We start from the raw sequence: 23,310 nt of genomic DNA, 5'->3' as shown, positions 1-23,310 counted from the left end.
ATGGACCTCCCGCGCGGCCATTGGTGCGTCTTAAACCGGTTTCGTACAGACGCAGGGCCGTGCCGCAGCAGCCTACACAAGTGGGGCTACCTTGCATCTCCGCTTTGTGATTGTGGAGAACCACAGACGATGCGCCACATGATAGATGACTGCCCACTCTCTCACCTTGATGGTGGCATCAAAGCCCTTCACCTGGCTGAGGACCCAGCCGTAAACTGGATTATGGACTTCAAAACGAGGTCTACATAGCATACGACATCATCAACGTACTAAAAGAAAACATAACTTGCAGGAATACGGAACGCTATGTTTTTGCTGGCAGCAAAAATACCGGCAACAGTTTTTCTTTCCGTAGAAAACAAAGAACCTTAATAGGAGTTGGTACATATGTACACAAATTAGGGTGAAATAACAATATGTACTTACATGTACTATATTATGTGCAGGTGTTTGGGCAATTGTGGTTGACTGTAATTACGTTAATTAGCATAATTAATATTTGAAGTTACGGAAAGTCCGTGAATTACGGCGACAAATACGGAATATTCCACTTTACGGAGTCCGTAAATTTACCTCACCTATTCTATGGCCAATTATGAGAAAAAGCCGGCAACTTTGTCCCCGAAGACGCTTAGGTGTTAAACCCTGACTAAGCTAGCCTGAAATGTCATGTGACCCGTTTTCCATCAACGTTGTTGTCGAATTTCTCCCCAAAACAGGCCAAGGAAGTCAGTGGCTTTATATCCAAATTCATCTAAAAGTGCAATTTTCAAAACAATATAAATACGATTTTCTTTAAAATCTTCTTCATATCTGAAGAGAATAAATAGATTTTACCACATGAGAAAAGGCCATCAACTTTATATCCGTAGACGCTTGGGTGCCAAACCCTGACTAAGCTAGCCTGAAATGTCATGTAATCAGACAGGGTTTTTCCATCACCGTTGCGTCGACTTTCTCCCCAAAACAGGCCAAGGAAATCAGTGTCTTTATATCCAAATTCAATCAAATACTGCATTTTTCTAAAATAAATACAATACGATTTTCTTTAAAATCTGCCATTAACTGAAGAGAATAAATAGATTCCATCACAGTGTTGACCTTTGACAAGTTCTAGACACACAATGTGCTTGGATCATTACAGTGCATCCTATGGCTTTGGTGTGTGACGTCACCATGACGTCAGTTCTGTTTCCTTATTCGACCACTTCAGTATTGTACGACTTATCATCTGCCAATGCCGGTGGCGGTTGGCGCGTTCCAGCCCGTGTACCCGTTGTTTTACTGATAGTATTGACACCAGCTGTGGGGTCGCTACCACCGGCCGTATCATCATTACCATCATCAGACACCCTGTTGGTTTTACGTACAAAAAGCTGCACCATGGAGTCCCTGAAGTTTTTATTTTTGAACGTGTAGATGATGGGATTGGCGCAGCTGTTTGTGAAGGCAAGAATAATAAACGCCTGGTGGGTGTCGCTAAAGAAATAAGTTTGAACGGATAAGATGTCGAGGTTGATGAGAAGAAGTGATATCTGGTTTGGTGTCCAACAAACAATGAAGGAGATAATAACAATGAGGACCACATGGATGATCTTCCGGCGGGTTCGGAGCACCGACTGAGCCGGGCCTCTTTCCTTCGCGTTGTGGTTCGAGCCATGCAGTTGTAGATTACGCGCCTGGGCTCTCAAAGCTCTTATCGTCACTGTGTTAGTTACAATCATCACAATGATAGGTATAAAATACTCAACCAGAGCAACACCAATACCCAGGAAAACATTGAATCCTTTCGGGAACTCAATATAGATGCAAACGTTATCCACGATAATGGTGTTGTAGAAGTTAAATGACTTGACGATTAGAGCAAAGAGCCAGATTACCCAGACGAAACGTCGAGGACGTGATTCGCGAAATATCACCCTGTAACGAACGGGGTGTACGACGGCCATGTAGCGCTCAATAGAGAGCAGAGTCAATGTGTACACCGACGCCTCTATTGACATCCACTGTATAGCTTTAGTGTGTATAACCCGGCAGTAAATCTCACCCCATGCGTTTTGGGGTACATATGCTGGAACCGGTAGAGGAATGAAAAAAATTGAGCTGATCAAATCGGCGATTGCCAAGGCAAGGATAAGGACATTTGTGGTGTTTTTTCGTTTTCTTTTGCTGGTGTAGACTGCGATGACGAGTGAGTTACCGATGATACCAACAATGCCAACTATCACTTTGCATATGTCCTGCCATTGCCAGCCGGTAGATGGTGCAGAAGTTGTTGACATCGTTGTGTTGGTGTCGTTCGTGACCGCTGTGTTCATGTCGACTAGTGTGGTCATGCCGAATGGTGTGGTCGCATCAAAAGTTGAGTTCATGTCGAAAGTTTAGTTCATGTGGAATGTTGAGTTCATGTGAAATGTTGAATTCATGTCGAATGTTTTGTTCATATTTATGTTGCTAGTAGTACGGTGTTTGTAATCAACTTCCGATTGGTGCAACTTTCAAAACGCGAAGCTAGAAACCCAGCACAATCACTGCATTGCCGACGTCATCATGTAACAAAATCCACCGAAAGTTTAAATTCTGCGAAAGAAATAACAATAAACGGTTGTAATTACAGTCACAAAATGTATCACAACTTAACATGGTGTTGTTTTTATTGCTAAACGTTTCGGCACTAATCTCACTCGTTTTCAAATTGTTGTTTAATACGCCATTTTAAAAGTTATTGCCCTACGCAGTTCCGTCGTTTGCATCGATCCACACACATGATTCGGGCACAGGCATCCGAATATAAGCTTTGTACCGATGATATGTCCCAGGGAAATTTGTCGCAAGAGATTATGTCCCCCATAGTGGGAAATAAGCATGCACTGAAGGGGGTGATATACAAAACAGCGCTGTCGGAAGAAGTTTGTATACACAGTTCGTCGTATTGGGGGGGGGGGGGGGGGGGGGGCAGAATCGCCTTCCACACCGGGATCAAAACTAAGCCATAGGACCGGGGAGCATCTTGTGCCCGGATTCCTCGTCAAGTTTAAGACAAAATACTTCCATGAAATACGTGTCAATTATTCATACCCAAGGCGAGCAGCGCTGAAACTATAGCCGTTCGTAATCAGACTAGCTTTGTTTTCCTTTCTCTGTGCTGGGCGCCACTGGTCAACTACAGCGAGTCACTATGAATAACATAACGCAACCGTTGGCTAGCATTACCAGAAAATAGTCAAATTACACCCGAAGGAATAAAATAGTTTTCACTTTGGTTTACAGTGGGCTTTCTCATAGTCTGCAACGTTTCTTATAATTTGATCAAAATTTCAGGAGACTTGATTATAAAAGGACTAAAGGTGTCTACTGTTTCAGCTCACTTTTCTATTTCTATCCTTTTGTCAGCGCAACCTGAGGGTTGAGGTTTTTATATCTAGCAATTATCGTCACATTATCTGTGCAGGATCGCGACTGACCGGGAATGATGGCCATTTTAAGTCCATTTACTGACCCACTAGGGAGGAATGTAGATTCAACTATAGCATAAAGACTTGTGACACTATTCTGAAACTCAGCGGTGAAAATAACGGTCAAGATTTTAAAACGGATTCGAGTCCCGAACATTGCATTTGAATACCATGTTTAGTTAGTTGTCAATTTCTTCTTTCAAAAATTTTAACATGCATGATATGAAGCAGAGAGGGAAAATACTTTGAGAATTGTGCTTTTGATGAAATTTGCCATATAGTCAGAGTTATGCTCTCTAAGAAGATATTTTGCTATTGGGTCATTGCAGGTTTGAATAATTGAATCAATAATATAGGAGTGAATAACATACTTTGGGCTATTGCTATGAATGTTTTAAATTTTTAAGATTAAGCAACCACAAATTCATTTGGTCAAGGACCCAATATTGAAGAGAGACTTTTAGTCTAAGATGTGAAAGCTAAAATAATACACAGGACAAAAAATGATACAATTGACGGCCAAAGTCTTAAGAAATAACAGAAAAAGACCAACAAATAAAGTCCATTAGACCGACTCAGTTTTTCCAGACACACAAAAGGCAACAAATATTTATTCAAAGAAATCAAATTTCTATTCCCTCTAAAAGTCTGCCCTGGATTTGATCACACTGCATCGAACAACTCGTCCTCCAAAATTTCCCTTTTACATGATAATAAATGATAATAGGTTATCACAAAATAATACGCACAAACAAAATATTTGTTTGTCGAATACACACACTGAAACAATGGGTGCGTTCGTTTAGCTTCCCTGGGTCGACCCCGGTGTGTGGCGGTGTTTTTTCCCAGGACGAACGTGTGCAGATAATTACCCACGTTCGTCCTGGAAAAAAAAAAAACCACCACACACCGGGGTCGACCCAGGGAAGCTAAACGAACGCACACATTGTATTTGTTTTTCGGTTACACCTATATAGTGTGTCTCTACTTGCCATAAGATTTTGTTCTTCAGAGAACAGTCTTGTTTTATATTCTACTATACGGCAGAGTCAATTCCGTAATTCGCTAAACTTGTCAGCTCTGAAAAGGACTGTCCTGCTTTTTAACTACTATCTTGACGGAAGGTCGAACATTATTTGTACACATTTAATGAAAATCTACAATGAAGGCACAACCATAAATCCAAACAAACACATTTAACAGCAGACAAACAAAGAGCACATGACGTATACGGCTTTCATTAAAGACGCTTAAGATTACACAGACTTGAACAATTATGTTGCCCTATATTTCATACTCCGTTGTCTTTAATTTGGCCTTAGACGTCACCGGTCTGTAAAACGTATGTTTCAGATTGGTTTAGCTGCAATTCACTCAACAGATTATGGCGAATAAACTTTGCTAAGTTTTGACAGCTTCATGTTTACATTATTCTGTCTGTTATTAGAGCGGCGTTTTTATATCTGACAATGAATAAGATAAAATGGAAGACTACATTATCTCCCCAATTAAGAATGTTGACCAACTGGTTAATACTCTCTCTCTTTCTATTCTGTCTGTTATAAGATCTGCGTTTGTATATCTGACAGTGAATAAGATTACATTATCCGCCCAATTAATAATGTTGACCAACTGGATACTCTTTCTTTCTGACTTTTCAACGATTGGGCGAAGAGGAAATGAATGCAATGTGATATTAGGGCTGGTAAATATTTTACTTAAAACGCATCGTGTGTATAAGACATCATGTGTGTTAACTCACGGACAAACATACTCGATTTATGTGTGTGTGAATCCATGGTGTTTATACCAGCCTAGGATATTGACGTCTTGCGACAACATCACTGGGTCAAAACTGACCCGGATTTAAATGTCACTTTGAAACTTTGAAATCGACTACGGGTCAAACTGAGCTATAAAAGGACCACGAGGCTCCACGGGGGATTCGGGAATTTAATTGAAACATCACAGTGTTTCCTAGAACAGAATCTGTGATGGGGTGGCTCTATAATGTATGCCCATCATAATCAGTAAAAGCTAACTTTCAGACTAAAAAATGTTTGTTTTATCCTGACCAATATATAATACAATGTTTAATACCCTTTAAAGGCAGTGGACACTATTGGTGATTACTCAAAATAATTACAAGCATAAAACCTTTCTTGATTACGAGTAATGGGGAGAGGTTGATGGCATAAAACACTGTGAGAAACGGCTCCCTCTGAAGTGCCATATTTTTTGAGAAAGATGTAACTTTCCACGAATTTGATTTCGAGACCTCAGATTTAGAATTTAAAGGTCTCGAAATCAACCATCTAAACGCACACAGCTTCGTGTGACAAGGGTGTTTTTCTTTCATTTTTATCTCGCAACTCTAACGACCAATCGAGCTCAAATTTTCAAAGGTTTATTATTTTGTTGAGATACACCAACTCCAACTGTGTAGACTAGTCTTTGACAATTACCAATAGTGTTTAGTGTTTTTAAACTAATATTGGCAGTATTCTACAGTTTAATCCTCATGGAGACCACAGCATATACTGAAACGTCGAAAAGTTTGCACGCTGTCATGAGAAACAACCATAAACAATATTTGATTATTTTCGTTCACTATACCTTGAGATTGCAGTTTTCAACGAAAACGAACAGGAAGCAATTTTATATCATAAAGCAGGATATAAAAACAAGGCTTTACTACCTTGTCATTTCAGAAAACAAATTGAGTTTATCAATTATTTCTGACCTTGTTCAACCGGGGAAAGAAAACTGCCCATTGAAGAGAAAAAAATAAAGAACAGTTTATTCTTCTTGATACATTTTTTGGCATATTGAATATTATTAATTTTCATGGATGACTTGTAAAACAACGATGTATTTACGAATGCCTTGGTGGACATTGACTTTGTTTTGCCATGCCTTGAAGAAAATTAATTTCTGCTGGCCGCAGCTAGGATAAACTTGCAACGATGAAAATTGTATTTAACCAGTCAATGTGATTAAACAAAACATATTATAATAATAATACCGTAAAGGAAGGTTGCATAAATACCAGTGTCTTGTCATTATCTCAATTTACTAGTCCTAACCGAGGGTTGAACAAACTGAAAGCAATCCCACAGTCTTCAACATGGTCTAGATATTGTATCTTACCATTCAAGGGGCGGACCAGCCGTCGATTTCACAAAGAGTTAGGACTCGTCTTATCTCGAGTTAGGAAGAGTAACTCGTCTTAACTTAGGATTAATCTTAAGGTCTGCATGCTACAGTGCAGGTTTGGGACTCGTCCTAAGTCCTAAGATTAGTCTTAAGTTAGGAAGAGTTTGGTGAAATCGACGGCAGGATTATATTGTTGCTACATGGCAGACTTAGACTCGTTTGTGTACGAGACAATGGGGAAAACCATTGAGACAGCGGACTAGTCTATGTTGGAAAAAATCCAGCGGGTAAACCCTGGCCAAGCAAACTTAAATATAATCCTCAAACTTTGTTTTAGAATGGGATTTTAACTACATTCGTAGGCCTTTTCAATTAAGTTGTGCCCCGGCAAAGTTGTTATTTGTAATTTCAAATGATTGAGTGGAAATAAATTGAACTACGAACTATATATGAGTAAAGAATAAGCTTCTTTAGCAAGTTGCTTACTGCCAGCTAACACACTAAATGTGTTTAATTTTTAACCGTCATTAGATTTTAGTTCAAATGTCTATATCACAAACCAGATGTATCTATTTCATACTTCGAACAAAAGACAAATGGATGAAGCGAAAAAGAAGAAATAAAAATAAAAGCTGGGATTCAAGACTTCGAAGCTTTACCAAACGTCTTGATACCTCAAAAAAACAATTTTGTGGGAAGTATATATTTTGACCTTTGGATTACATAATTATGGTTGAAGAACTAAAGGGGCTCGCAAACCATGAAATAATAAGTAGCATGCGTTTACACAGAACACAAAAATAAACAAATGTGGCAGAATCTCCGAGGAGTTCCTTTTGGAACTCAACAACGACGCTGCAGACAAGATAGTTCATTATTAAACAAATCTCATAGACAATCTTACGGTTCCCAATAGAGTGTCGGAATAAACATCGTAAGCCATTCATGCAATATGAAAACATGCTTGGCCAACTTGCGCCTGACTGATTATTCCTTTAGGCTATATATTGTGATATGTATATATATTACACTGCCTAAATAACTATTCTATATCTTGTGACCCATATAAAAGGTTACTACATAGTCTTAATTTGATTTATTTACCACAGATCCATTACTGTTGTGCGTCCATCTTATTTTTTTGTCAATGCACGCACACAAGTAGAAGGTTCAAAAACAACAGCTTTATAATAGTATAGAGTATACTTGTTTTGTGACATGTCATTGGATTTACATGCGGGTGGAGCGGGCGAACGAGCGAACGGGTGAAAGTCAACCACTAAAAGAGGGGGGGGGGCGTAAAGAGAAAAACCAACTGTTAGGGCAGGTCAGTTATCAAATTAAGGTGCTGTAGACGCACGAGAAAACCTTACGCAGTTAAAAAAAGAGGGAAATAACCATAGTTTGCAAGTAAATTTTCAAGCAACATTGCAAATTTGTGGCTTGAAGGTTGAGTGCATGATTACGTTTTAATACAGGGAGCAATTCCAAACAGCAATATTTTGAGGGATTAGAAGGCAAAGTGCCACTAAATAAAAAATATGACGGAACTTGGTAAGTTTTAGGCCTATAAATTTCCTTCTGCGCCCCCCCCCCAAAAAAAAAAACCCTTTCTTAATTTTGTTCTATTGATTGTGCAGTCTCCAATGTCACTCAAAACGCATCACTCATTGAATAAATCAACTTCGACCGTGAATGGGCTGCGGATTGACTCTTGACATACTTCCAAATTCCTTCATTCTAAAAAAAGGGATTCATTTAAACAATACACAGTTCCCACGGCAACACTTTCCCAAAACGCATCCTATTGTTATCTATTGAAGTTACGTTTGAGAAACCATTGCCGATCTCAAGTACGGTACTAACGGCCTTGAGTTGGAGTCTACACAAAACGTCATCGGCATTGTAAGTGTATATGCATCGTGCGGCCAACGCCATACTCCTTAGCCTTGTTTCAAGGTCATTCATTCATTCATTCACATTTATTTCAATGCTGCCATGCATTAAGTTACATTTGTGTATATCGTTAAAGTTACGATACATGATAATGAGTATATAATGACAAACCAGAGATAAAATAAAAACAATAACAATTTACACGGAAGTTGAATAAATAATCGCAGACAGGACAACATTTAGGCATAGGGTGAAGCAAAAGCTTTTGTTCCCGTACCTACGGACAGACAAGAAACAAACAAACAAATAAACACACCAACAGACTATCACAACACTGACTTACATAGAAACATGATACATGTAGGTACAAAGACAAAACATCATCCGGAAAATATATCATAACTTTACATTCAAAACTAAGAATTAAAGAACTGTGCTTTAATTTTTTTAGCAAAATTTGACAAAGTAGGTGAAGATTTTAACGAATCGCTGAGACTATTCCAATATGTAGTACCACGTTGGACAAGACTATTTCTAAACAATGATGTTCTGTTAAAACGGACATAAAGTTTTTTGTTACGAGTACTTCGAGTATCATAAGAATGAATATTTGAAGTTAATGTAAAGAAAGAGTTAACGTCATGACCATGTATTAATTGAATCATGTTCTTTCCATGAAATGGATTTATTAATACAGACCGACTGAATATAATAAAGACGGCGAAGTTGTAAAATAGAGTCCAGCGTACTCTGTCATCAAGTATGATTAAAGGGAACTACCGTCGATTTCACCAAACTCTTCCTAACTTGTATAGGAATAATCTTAGGACTTAGGACGAGTCAAGTTTCGTAACAATAGACGTTAGGACGCATTGAACCCATCCTAAGTTAGGACGAGTTACTTGATCGTCCTAGCGTTTCGTGAAATCGACGGCTGGACATATTTTGTAATTGTGAAAGACCAGTATTCTCACTTGGTGTTTCCTATCATATTTTATGCATATATAACAACCTATGAAAATTTGGGCTCAATTGGTCATCGAAGTTGCAAGCGAATAATGAAAAAAAAAACACCCATAATGCGTAATGTGCTTTCATGTGCTTTCATAATGCACAACCAAAGGTTTCAGCTGAAGTCTTTATTATTTGAGTGAGAAATTACTTCTTTCTCAAAAGCTACATTACTTAAGAGGTAGCCGTTTCTCACAATGTTTTATATTATAACACCCCTTGCAAGTATTCTGCCTGCTCATTGGTTTAGAGCGCGTCACATGACATGTCTTAGTTTTGCTAGACGACGGCCGTGTGATAGTGCGTCGGTTTGCCATGCGCTAGTCCAAAGACTAGCACACGGCGTGCAGTACCCAGACGTCCGTTGCGTGTACGAGGATGATACATTAATAGTCTGTAACCATTTCGGATTGCACGACACTACATGCAGCACAGTAAAAGTGTTTGCAATCTGTATTCGCGTCGTCCGTGGATTGTAGCATTCAGGTCTGTAACTTAATAATAATAGTACAGTATTTAGAAATGTTTGGGGTGTTATAAAACAAATATTGACTGCTTTTACTCGTGCAATGGTTAAAAACTATGACTCCCTCGGTGATCCCCGGACCGTTCCTTTTTCCCTCGGCTGCACCTCAGGAACATAGAACGCTCTGGGGATCACCTTTGGGAGTCATAGTTTTAACCATAGCACTCGAAGCAGTCAATATTTGTATACTATCAACAGCTCCCCTTTGCTCGTTACCAAGTAAGTTGTTTTGCTAACAATTATCTAACCAGTGTCTTTAACACAGACCGACTCAATCTAATAAAGACGATGATATGCAACATAAAGTCAAGCGCCACATCTTACACTCCCATCAATTATGGTTAAACAAATTATAAAGACGATGTGTAACAGACATCGTACACATCTTCAATATCCAACTTTCCTTGTGCGTAGCAGACGTTTCAGCACTTATTACATTAAATAAACGTACACAGAGGCATCTTAAGCTAATATGACTCAAGGCATGTCTAGAAAACAAAGCAATTAGACTGATCCCGGGAGAAAACCCATCCAGAGAAACAGGAGACCTCTTACCCTTAAAAAAAAGGAAAAAGAAACATCAAAGCTTGATTGAAAATTATTACTCCATCAATATCAGTTTTATTATGGTTGTGAAACCAGGGGCACTCAGACTCTTAATCACTGTACTACTAGCCAAGAACCCAATGGAGAGAAGAAGTTGGTTTCAGTCGAATTTGTGGGAGAAATACCCCAGAGAATTATTCAAGGGCAAACCCATCCTCGCGCATAGTCAGACAGGGACATCAAAAAAGAAATTCGGAAAAAATAAACACAGGAAAATCAAGAATATTATAATAACCAAAGGCTCAGAGCAGGCTGCTATTAGGTGCACTTTTAAAGCCAACTTGAGCACCTAAAAGACTAATGACGATTGTTTATTTCTAATAAAACGTGAATGACTACGAATCAATGCTATACCCAAGAACCAAATGGAGAGAAGACAAGATGTTATAGATGTGGGAGAAAACCCAAGAGAATTGTTCCAGGGGAACACCAAGCAGTAAGATAGGTACATCAACAAGAATCGTAAACGAAGTTGGTTTTAATAACTAAAGACGCCGAGCAAACTGAAAAAGATGCAATTGTAAAGCCAACCAAGACTTGTGCAGATTGTTTCTTTCTATTAAAATGTAAATGACTAGGAATATCCAATAACCCAAACGGAGAGAAGACAAAGAAAGAAGTTTCAGTTTAAGGTGTTGGAGAAACACACATGGAATTGATCTAGGGGGAAACCAATGCAGTAAGGTAGGGGAAATAAAAAAAGAATCGTGAACGAAGAATATTTTAGCAATCAAAGGCTCCGAGCAGGCTGCTATGTGCAGTTTTAAAGCCAACTTGAATACCTAAGATTTATGCAGATTGTTTCTTCCTATTAAAATGTAAATGACTAAGGAATAGCCAATAACCCAAACAGAGAGAAGACAAAGAAAGAAGTGTCAGTTTTAGATGTGGGAGAAAACCCCAGGGAATTGATCTAGGGGAAAACCAACGCAGTAAGGTAGTGAAATAAAAAAGAATTGTAAACGAAGATTGTTTCAATAACCAAAGGCGCCAAGGAGGATACAGGTGCATTATTTAAAGCCCACTTGAACACCAACAGACATATTGTTTCTTCCCATTCAAATGTAAATTTTACGAATCAATATCGACGTATCCTAAGCTGGGAATACTGCAAAGACGTTTATCCAATAAAATTGTTAAGCTGGGATTCTGACAACTATTCACGCTTTAAAGTTTTTACCGAGGAATAAAATCCACACGAAAATATATATATTTTTTTTTAAATCTTCGTGCGATATGTGAATAAAAATATACGAACAAGACACATTATAATAGACACACAGACAGAAACCTATGATCGGTTTACCGCACGAAAACAATTTTCTTCGAATTTAAGTGAGCACCAATTTATCAATTCGTGCAAGACGCTTGAAACTAAATACAAACGAAATAAAAACACCTGTACAAATTCATTGACAAGCGGCCACTCGAGTGTGCTCCTAATTAATAAAAACGTTTAAATTTACTCAATAATGAAATGTGAAAGGTGTCCTGTCACATGTTGAACTAAATATAAAATATTTGATTTAAAACAAATTTTATGACAGATAATAACTTCACCTGTGTGTTCATAGCCCCTTCAAAATAATTGCAGATCACAAGTCCATACCACAAGATGTTTTGGGGGGCTCAATTGGTCATCGACTTTGAAAGAGAATAATGAGAGAAAAACACCCTTGCATTGCACTTTTTGTGCGTACAGTATGCAAAGGCCTAACAAAAGTTTTATAGCTGAAGTATTTTTTTGTTTTATTTGAGTGAGAAATTACCTCTTTTCTTTAAAACTACGTTACTTCAGAGTGTGCCGTTTCTTACAATGTTTTATACTATCAACAGCTCTCCATTAATCGATACAAAGTAAATTTCATGATTTTAAATATTTTGAGTAATAACGAATAGAGCCATGTGCCTTTAATTGAACATCGAACTGACTGTTCCAAGTATACATTAGAAGTTGAAGGCAAGATACCAAGTCACGGCGGACGGTAAAAGCCTGACCTACTTTGAGCATTCATCTGTTGATCGTTTTATGACAACAAAAGGAACTTATTCCAGCGCTAAATTGCTGCAAAGGTCATACTTAAAGCTTCCTATATTATATATAACTATCTAAATCATTGTGAACTTTTATTTGTTTTCATATCCTAAGTTATGTATTACTGTAAACTACTCATAATTTGAGTATAATTAACAAACTTGGTTAATGTGAATATGTACATGCAGGGCAGCAATAAAATAAATGTGTGCAAATACAAGGTCTCATATTAAAATATAAAGACCCTTTTTGAAACCACGACTTCGGCTTTGGATTCGGCGACAGACTCCGTCCTCTCGCCTGAAGCCCTGAGCACCTACGAAAAGCACGCGCAATTTTTAAAACAACTGCGGGCCAAGCTAGCTTGAGTCGAATCTGGAGCCGAAGCCGTGGATTCGAAAAGGGCCACTATCCATGGCCCAGTTCCCATGAAAAAAGGAGGAAAAGCGAAAACCGGTCAAGAAAAAAGGGATATTCCTATACTTTTTGTACACAGAAAGTGAGGGGGGAAAAAGAGGATAACCAAAACCCCAAAAGAGGAAATCAGCTGAATTTAAGAAGTCTCATGTCATACCTGCTGAAGGGGGACAACATGTCGACATCTGAACAACATTTTAAAACCGATTCACGGAATGTGATTATTGATGTTTTTTGATGAACAGTACATTAGTGAGGTAAAACAAACCCATTAAACAATCGACATTTGCTTTAAAGGCACTGAACACCTTTGGTAGTTGTCAAAGCCTAATCTTCTTACTTCGTGTATCTCAACATATGCATAAAATAACAAACCTGTGAAAATTTAAACTCAATTGGTCGTCGAAGTTGCGAGAGAATAATGGAAGAAAAACACCCGTGTCACACTGTACTTGTGTGCTTTCAGATGTCTTGAATTCGAGACCTCAGCTGAGGTCTCGAATTCAGTTAAAATAATTTTTTAATAAATAAATTACTTCTTTTCTCAAAAAACTACATGACTTCAAGAACTGATGATGGACATTGTTTGTACAATTTTTGTAGTTTTTGGCTCGACTACAGGAGATCTTAAAGGGAAGATATTTTCGAGCGCCAATTTTGCTGCAATTTCCTGAGTTTACATTGAGCGCACTTCCGTCAGCTTCGGCGAAAACACTGAAAGTCAATTAGAGCACGATATTTCAACAAATAGTTGAAGCTAAACGTTCTTTGTATAGCTTTTGCTCGACTAATTGAAAATAAAAACAAGGGTGCAGCTTTTTGAGCGCCGTTTTTCCTCCATTAATATTGAGCGATTTGGGCCAGCTTTGATGAAAAAATTGAAAGCCAAATAAAAGCATATTCAATAAAAGAAGATGTAGGTATACTGTCCGAATCGTTCTTTGTATAGTTTTGGCTCAACTCAGTGATCAAACATAAAGAGGAAATTTTTGCTCTTTCCTGAATTGACGTTGCACAAAACTCCGTCAGTTTTAAGAAAACACTGAAAGCCATAATATTTAATAATAAAACGTATAAAAACAGAACGACAATTCTTTTGACAACAGTTAACAAAAGTAAATCAGTTATTGTAGTTAGTACAAGAGCGCTGGGTAAAGGTCCGGTCAAAAATTTGCAAACGAAAACAACGTTTTTAAATGGCCATAAGTGCCCACGGAATAAATGTGCCACGAACAAAAACAAAAAAAAAAGATGCAAAAGGAAAAATCATTACATCTAAAAATATAAAATAATGCCGTTAGCATTATTGATTTCGCAGATCAAAAAATATCAAGCAGCAAAGTGGTTGCACCTATCGCTGTAGGGGATTAATCATGTGATCACAAAAAAGACCAGCTGCTAAACCTTAAAGCTTGTTTTCCAGAAATCCCCCAGAGAATCTTGCTATAATTTAAGGAAATTGAACTGAGCGATTTAAATCAAGTTTTTAAAGAGATTGGTACCTTGTTATATATGCGAAAATTTTGTCAAGACATAAATCCCTACTGACTGTGAATGAAAATGTATGTAATGTAATTTACCTGCAGAAGTTGCAGCTACATTAGTCGTTAGGTTTTTTGAAAACAAAGGTGAAAATTACAGGACTGGAGTCGCGTAAATCCGTTGTACGTGGTAACCGAGACGAACATTTTTTTTTGTGAGATTGTTTTACAAATTTCTCAAAGACTGCAGCACCTCAACAAGTAGTATTTTAAGGGAAGTTTTCTACCATCAATGTCTTTAAACTGTGTACCTTTAATGTAAATATGTTGACGTTAAACCCCTTTTCATACTGCCACCATCTTCGTGATGTTCCCTGTGTACCCAACAACAGTAATGTATGCTAAATACTCACCAAACAAAACGGAACCAGACTATTGTCCGTTCAACCTCAGTTTGGTTACATTGGTTTGAATGGGAGGAAATCAAGATATCCGTAAACGGATGATAAAGGTTTATAAAAGAAGGGTGTATGTCATCTTATTACAACTTATTGTATGTACTTTAATTTTTAATGATACAAAAAGATATAAAAAATCTCCCGAATAATCAAGGCATCTCGTACGTCCACCATTTCTCAAAAAGGCCAATACCTCCATTACGGTTTTCCATTATTGCAAGAAAGAATTATCAACACAAAATGTTCAGACAAATGCAAGAGTGAATTCTTCGACTAAAAAAATTGACATTTAACAAAAAGAATATCACACATCGCTAAATCTGTTAGATCCCAAGTTAGCAACCTCTCACACATTCGAAGGTTTTTGTCTCGTGAGGCAACAGAGTAGGTTTTTCGCTCTCTCGTGACGTCACGACTTGTGCACTCTCTCATGACGTCACGACAAAGTGCAATGCCATTTACAATATCAATATCAGGGCCAAACTTCATAGAGCTGCTTAAGCAGAAAAAAAAACTGCTTAAAAATCCCTGCTTAGCCACAATAAACATGATACCAGTTACAGATTGTACGAGTGAAATGGTATTTAATTGTGCTGGTAACCATATTCTAGTTTAGGACAAGTTTGTTTTGCTGAGCTTCTTTTAGTGCTTAAGCAGCTCTATGAAATTGGGACCTAAATATAAAATCAAGCATATTTTTATAAAAATATTCCAAATTTCATTTCAAAAAGGCTCTGGCTCCCGGTAAGAAAAAATGCATCAATTTCAAAATCCTCATTCATGTGTATCAATCTCTTCGGGGCACACCACCAACATACATCCAGAGCCTGATACATCTTCGCCTTCTTACACTCCACTCATGGGGAACATTATCCTTTTGACACACTCGCCCAGCACTATAGAATGACCTTCTTCACAATGTGGTTGGAAAGATGATGTTTTAAAAGTAGAATACGATGATCCCCACAATCTTGCTTCGAAATTGCGTGGTTTTCATTTTACTTTGCGAACTAATATAAGACGGTCGGCCATTTATGGGAGTCAAAAATTCGGCTCACATAAATGGCCGACCGTGTTAGTTCATAACAAACGGTTACACACGCTTTTCAAAGACCAACTCGACCGATCCAAGGCAACGTGTTCCTTTAAAACACATCTTGTGTTTAAATATTCATCTGTATTGTATTTACATCTCTCCTGCGCCAGCAGCCGATTTCACGAAACGCTAGAATTAAGCCCATCGCGAATTAGGACAAGTTATGCATGTAAAACATTTATTTTTACGGAACTTAACTCGTCCATAAGAGTAATCCTAGTTTGATTATTTAAATCGACGGCAGGTCTGTTTGAAAACAGACTCGGTGCATCTAAGTGTATTTGCAAACCAGTGATTTTCAATGAATATAAGACAGTACTCACATAAGACACCATTAACCGTTGTAATAACCTACATTTATTGAGCGCTTTGCCAAGGGATTCAAAGCACCGTTATCAAAACATGCAATCAAAACGAATGGGCTTCGAGAAAGCACGGCGTCCCATGGTACTATAGTGGGAGGGGTGAATAAACTGGACTCGGAGCGCTGGAGCGCCGGAGTGCCGGAGCGGGTTGCCGGAGGTCAGGAACCTCAGAGTGATATCGTGCGTACCATAAGCCTTTTTGAAATGCTGGCGGACACTTATGGAGTTGACTGTTTGATTGTGGTACATCCTTTTTGTCCAATCCATAGTTTGTAATATTATAGTACTAATAATTAATTTTCATATAGATACAGGGTGTTGTCTAGGCCTAGTCCACTTCTTGGAAAACAATGGATAGGCTTTTTGGTCTCACAAAGAAGATTGCATTATAAACTGTATATCATCTGTAGATTGTTGTACACGACAGTATAGATATTGTTTTTCATATTCTCGTTTTGAATCATTAATTCAAATTGTCAAAATGTCAGAACAGATCTGTCAGACGCAATGCACGTCCAATTAGTTTTAATATACGGAATACTGAGTCAATGCCATAGTGTCTGCACAACCTATACGTCGGCGGCAGACATAAGTCAAAATTCAAAATGAAATATCGGGATTTTCCAAACAAAAAGAGCTTCCATCAGGGACGGACGTTTGAGTGGTTCCTGAATTCCAAAATGGATTTAACAAAAAATCTCAGCCTTGCTTCGAGCTTTGTATTGTATTATTATGATTGCCATCCCTGTGCACAAATTGTCCTCTATAGTATTAAAGTCGCTGGACACCTTTGGTAATTGTCAAAGATCAGTCTCGTCACTTGGTGTATCTCAACATATGCATAACATAACAAACCTGTGAAAATTTTAGCTCAATCAGTAGTCGAAGTTGCGAGATCATAATGTAAAAAAATCACCGTTGTCACACGTTGTGTATTTTTAGATGCTTGATTTCGAGACCTCACATTCTAAATCTGAGGTCTCGAGATCAAATTCGTGGAAAATTACTTCTTTCTCGAAAACTATACGTCTCTTCAAAGGGATCCGTTTCTCACAATGTTTTATACCATCAACCTCTCCCCATTACTCGTTGCCAAATAGGGTTTTATGCTAATAATTATTTTGAGTAATTACCAATAGTGTCCACAGCCTTCAAAGCATACTATGGCTATGTAGGGCTAGCGGAATCAGTTTGGGGAAACGTCCTTTTCGACTTCCTCAATATCTCTCTTTTTATATAACTTTCTCCCCTTCTTCATTTGTCCCCCTAAGATACACAAAACCCCACTCCTTACAACGCCATTTTAGAAAGGAAAGCAAGACACGTGGAAGAAGGGAACTACATATAAAGTCATTTTTCACCCCAAATTAAATTATAATCTTATATATCAGTCTGGTCTATACACTTCACTCCTAACAGAAACGCAAGTATAAAATAAGAGAAGAACGGTAAAAGGAAATTCATTGAATTAAGAAGTCCATCTATTAAAGACATTTCAGTCATTGGATGACAACTCTTGTCATTGACTGATAAGCAATTATTACAATTTCACGTTGATTAATTATTAACTTTTGTTTTATTAATTTAGTGTTGTTCCTCGTGGTTAATAGGCAGGATTGTCTACATCTATTAAACATCGGTTCTTTCAATATTAAAACGAAAACGTGTGCTTTTCCTTTTCGAGGTAATGGCTCTGGAAATTAAAGGCAATACAAACAACGTTGTTGTAAGAACACTGCAGTTTTTTTATGGTATAATGCAATTTGAGAAACATTTTACTCCGAAGTTAACTGCGGTTATGGAAAAATATACTACTCTTTGTCCTTCAAAAATTTTATATAAGAAGTGATACCGTGGTAACGCTTGTCAGATGGTAAGGATTTTTCTTCCTGCGTGGACATTATTCGCTCCGCATTTTCGGCAATAGGGACTTTTCGTTTTCGACGACGGATGGTTCTGCGACGGTAAAGATGACATTTGGCGTCATCTGCGCATGCGTCGGCTTTGAGGACGGTCGTCCCTCAATTTCTACGGCAGTACTTGGGATGAATCTTCGTTGTGCTGAAAACGACAACGTTTAGCTGAACAACCGTCGCAGAACCATCCGTCGTCGAAAACGAAAAGTCCCTACTATCTCAAATCGTGACCGCCCATATGAACTACATTCATTACATTAACATTAATATCTATTATAACTACATTCATGTTATAACAAACGAACGAACGGTAGAATGTACACGCTGCCTTCAATAGTTAAAGGAAAGGTAATTTCAACACTAAGTCAATGTTACAATATTCGCTCTGCTGCAATAACATGGATAATGATCTCCCGTTTTTAGGATTCGCAAACAACAGTTTGTTTATGTATAATTTAAACTTTCTGACTGGCTCCCTGTTTCTTCAGGTGTACCCCAGGGGTCCATCATCGGCCCACTGTTAGTTGTTTTTACGCCAACCATTGACAGCTTTAAGTGTCCCATTAAAAAAACATTCTCAAAATAGACACAGGACTTGAATCAGCAGATTTCAAGTCATCAATGGGGGACAGAAAGGCTTGGGGAACCATCGTGATTCGAGGACATCACTCGACTTAAGCAACGTGTCCCATCAAAACTTAATCCAGTATTGCCGAGATTAGTCTATTCAGAAAAAGGAAACATTTCCACAAGCCCAATCTTCCAGCTCTCTGGGAATATCTTATTGTGTATGGAGTCCATAAAACTGATAGGGATGTTATTTTCAAAGCAATTTGTCTTGGGGATCGCAAGGTGGATGACTTCAAATTCGTCTTGTCTCGAGGGAAGCATCTAAGGAAGTTGCTTTATTCTCTTACTCATGCTCTATCATTGGAATAGTCTTCCTGTATTCGCAAAGCTAGTTCTTTACACCGTTTCAAGTCTCTGTTTAAAAACTCATTTGTTTGAAACTGCTTATTTGTAATCTGCTTACTTGTAATCTATCTTTCACTCTGTGTATATTTAATTGTTATGCACTAAAGTAAGAGGCTATTGCATTAAGCGCTATGTCTTTATTACATCGGTGTATATGGGTGTAATTATGCACATTCAAGACTCGGGTCATCAAACTCTACGATTACGGCTCTCTAGCTTGGTGGGTGTACCGTCTCAAAAAAAGAGAGATTTTTTTCGAATCAGTCCAATGGAAGGCAACAAGAATGAATCTACAATACACCTATAAAGAACAGTCAATGAAGACAATCGGAAATAATACTTGGACTGTTTTCTTTGAAAAGCAGAAGACAATGATAAATCTATCATTTTATGCAAACTTTTGACTATACCAAAAGCATTCAATTTATGTATTGTGTTTTAAATGTTTTAAAAGTCAATTCTCGACACTCTGATTGGCTTATACTTGTCATCATGTTAAACCAAGGGTTGATGCTTTTAGGTATTGAAGTCCGGTTTAATTTGTCCATCATCGGGCTCGTTCCAATGCTGCCCATCATTCTCTTTTTCACAGATTCCCTAGATTATGGGACGAACTACCGGCCTGCATTAAAGATACAATTATCCATAGTTTATCCTCCTTCACAAATTCCCTCAGGAATCATTTATTAGTCCCTGGCGAGGAGGTCCCCTTGACCAAAACAGTTTAACTTTATAGTTGCCTTGCCCATTCAAATACCTTGCTGCTGTTTTTTAGTTCTCAAATTTATAGTGCCTTTTGCATAATTAACTAGAATCTATCTTGTAACGATTTTGTATTTTTAATGCCCATTAGTGCTTTTATAGTTTTAACTGCTTGTATAGTTCTATATTTTTATACTGTATGCCATGTTTTAATAATGTCCATCTGTAATGTCCCTTTTTGTCTCTTCGTAAATTTTTTGTGGCATCAGCAGATTAACTTCGATAGTAATTTAGTTTACTTTTTTAAAATCCTTCAGGGGTGCTGCTTTTTTGTTATTGTATTGTATGTTCTTGTTTTTGTTTTCTTCTGTTCTTATTGTCTGTGCTTGAATTTTTGCCTGTGAAATTAATAAATGAAACGAAATGAAATGAAATGAAACGAAATAAAATAGATTCACTAAAATGTTTTCTGAGCTTGCGACGAGAACGACTTTAATGACGCAGCTTTCTTAAATATATTTATAATCTTTTTGTATGATCAGTCGAAAGCTAAATAAAATGATAATGTAGAACCTTTTTTTTAGAAGAATTTATCAATAAATATACTCCTTGGACATGTCTTCAGAATAAGTAAAAACAACCCAGTTAAATATACATTTCTTAATAAAATTAAATAAAAGCTTTTGAAATAGGAAACGAAATACAAGATACAAACCGTTTTAAAAGCCACGTGAACAAAATGTTCACTATCAACTTCATGGTTTCATTGTGTGGTAAAGAAGTTTAAACAACGACGCCAGACAAGCAATTTAGCGGAACAAATAACCTCATCACGTTGAAAGCTTTTTTTTCCCACATTGTATTAGACATCATTAAGAGCTAGACGAAATTGAGTCTTGGATGCTATTACTTCAAAATGATCTCCTTGTGAGCTTCATTTAGAAATTAACAGAGAATAAGAATGAAGGTTTCCTAAATGCTCACTTAATAACTACAATGACGCTAGTCTGCATGTCATTATGACGTCTTTCAATATCCTTGTAGACATTAATGGTTCGTGACGGTATTAAAAACAACTTGATGGACGTTTTGGAAGCGTTTCGTTACTTCTTAATTTCCAGCAAAGCACAACATTATAATTTTAGGTGGGTGGTTTATGGGTTTTTCAAGTTTCTCGTCAGCACTTAGAAATTAATATGTATTTGGTTTGCTGTAACAGCATGTGTGTATCTACTTGATAGGTAGATTTTGTTCTTTGAGAATTGTCTTGCTTTATTCTACTACCGCGGAGTAGTTTTATCAGATGTTCGGGAGACTTCTCTAATGTAATGTCCTGCTTATAACTTCCTGGGCGGAAGGGAGACAATTGGCTGGACTATAGTAGTCCTTAAGCTTATAGGATCGTAACTGTATTACCGCGGAGTCAGTTCTTGAATTGGTCTCAACGTTTCGACTAGCTTGCTCTAGCCATCGTTAGACTTGTAAATTGTACTTTATGATCTAAGATCAACAGAAAAAGTGATTAATCATGTATTCATCAGTGTACAGTGTGTCAATAGCACATGCAGCCTAAAACCATTTTCAAAATATATCACTTCATTGACGACAACGTTCAACAAAAACAACAATTCAGAGATTAATTTTTCATTTTTAATTTATAGAAACGGAAGCGTATGCACGATTTTAAAAAGTCCTCTTATCTTGTACGTACAGGATAAGTCCAAACTTATTATGTACGTATTTTGTTATTCATGTGGTAGCAATACGTTTCTGTAAACAATAAATGTAATAAATTAAAAATTGGATTTTGGGGGTTGAACAGAGAACATTTACTAAAAAGTGTGATTGGAACCAACGACCTCCCCGATTAACGTTCCGGCACTACCAACTGAGCTATCCAGCCCTTTGTAAAATGTTGGCAGACTCCCTATTTTGTCAATATCTTTGATGGTCATTTCTCAGTGTCGAGTTACGAAACGATTTACGTTTCATTTCATTGATTAAAATGAAATTCATGGAGTTCAATAAGTACAATGAATGTGATACATAATAAATACCTTATGTGTCAAGTTACGAAACAATTCACATTTCACGTAATTGAAATAAAGTTAATAAAAAAACGCTATCGCCTCAACATTCTTTTTTTGTTTTCTAGACTTGACGGCAGACATATTGACTTGCCTTTGACTACCTCAATCTTGAGTTGAAGGCACTGAACACCTATTGTAAATGTCTCAGACCAGTATCCTCACTTGGTGTATTCTAACACACGCATAACATAACAAATCTGTGAAATATTTTACTCAATTTGGTCTTCGAATTTGCAAGAATATATTTAAAGAAAATACACCCTTGTTGCAATACTTTGTTTGTATTCAGCATAATAAGAGGCTTCAGCTGAAGTCTTTTATTATTTAAGTGAGAAATTACTTTTCTCAAAAACTATGTCACCTCAGAGGGAACCGTTTCTCACAAAGTCTTATACTATCAAGAGCTCTCCATTGCTTGTTACCAAGTAAGTTTTTATGCTAATAATTATGAGTAATTACCAAAGGTGTCCATTGCCTTTAACACTAAAACACCGGTCTTCCCAACAGATGAATAAATAAATAATTTGTTTTTACAAATAACGTAAAATACATTTAGTCTTACCTGCGAAATGACGGTCATAATTTTCTCGAAATGAAGTTGAAAACACTAAGAACCCACCATGACTACGTCATCAAAAGCATCCCATGCCAAAATGTTGAGACAAATCTTACATCCACTTTAAAACAGAATAAAAACTTCCGAGTGCTATTTTGAACGGCACAAAGCAGAAAACTACGAGACTAAACCTGCCAGAAGCGAGAGATCAGGAAATGATTGCGCCGTTAAAACCACCTAATAAGCCGGGAGTCTTTCATCACTTACTTGCCACCGTGGATTAATGTTGGAACTGTCTCCGATCGCAGTTTGGAAGTGGTATTTGAACCTGATGCCATCCAAGGTGCCTGTTCTTGGCGCACTTGACGGAGTGCATGACATCAGGTAACCACCTTTAATCAGACACGACCACTCGAAACCACTACTCAAACTGTAGCCATAGATACCGTTATCACGTGACTGCATCTTGCTTCCAGCAACCAATCAGGAGAGCGGAACGAAACAGCGTTAAGCTAGGCATGTACCAACAAGACGTGAACAAAAAACATAAAGCACTCACACGCAAAAAA

General features: G+C 37.5%; 1 protein-coding gene across 2 annotated transcripts; it reads right to left on the bottom strand.

The window, feature by feature from the left end:
• Window positions 1–771: 771 nt before the first annotated feature.
• Window positions 772–23,102, bottom strand: LOC117300337 (allatostatin-A receptor-like). Of its 2 annotated transcripts, none has more exons than XM_033784089.1 (2): window positions 22,748–23,102; window positions 772–2,580 (listed from the first exon to the last, which is right to left on the bottom strand). In XM_033784089.1, the coding sequence occupies exon 2, from the start codon at window positions 2,370–2,372 to the stop codon at window positions 1,197–1,199; it is 1,176 nt and encodes a 391-aa protein (XP_033639980.1). In that variant the 5' UTR covers window positions 2,373–2,580; window positions 22,748–23,102; the 3' UTR covers window positions 772–1,196. The 2 variants fall into 2 exon arrangements, with proteins under 2 accessions (XP_033639980.1, XP_033639982.1); XM_033784091.1 differs by having other exon boundaries at window positions 23,009–23,102.
• Between the last annotated feature and the right edge of the window lie 208 nt (window positions 23,103–23,310).

This window comes from Asterias rubens, chromosome 15 (genome assembly GCF_902459465.1).
Source record: "Asterias rubens chromosome 15, eAstRub1.3, whole genome shotgun sequence".
NCBI classification, from domain to species: Eukaryota; Metazoa; Echinodermata; class Asteroidea; order Forcipulatida; family Asteriidae; genus Asterias; species Asterias rubens.
Note: the sequence above shows the minus strand (reverse complement) of the source record. Positions and strands in the feature narration are given on the sequence as shown.

Coding starts and splice junctions, on each gene's coding strand:
- LOC117300337 (XM_033784089.1), bottom strand. CDS start 2,372: ATGAACTCAACTTTTGATGCGACCACACCATTCGGCATGACCACACTA.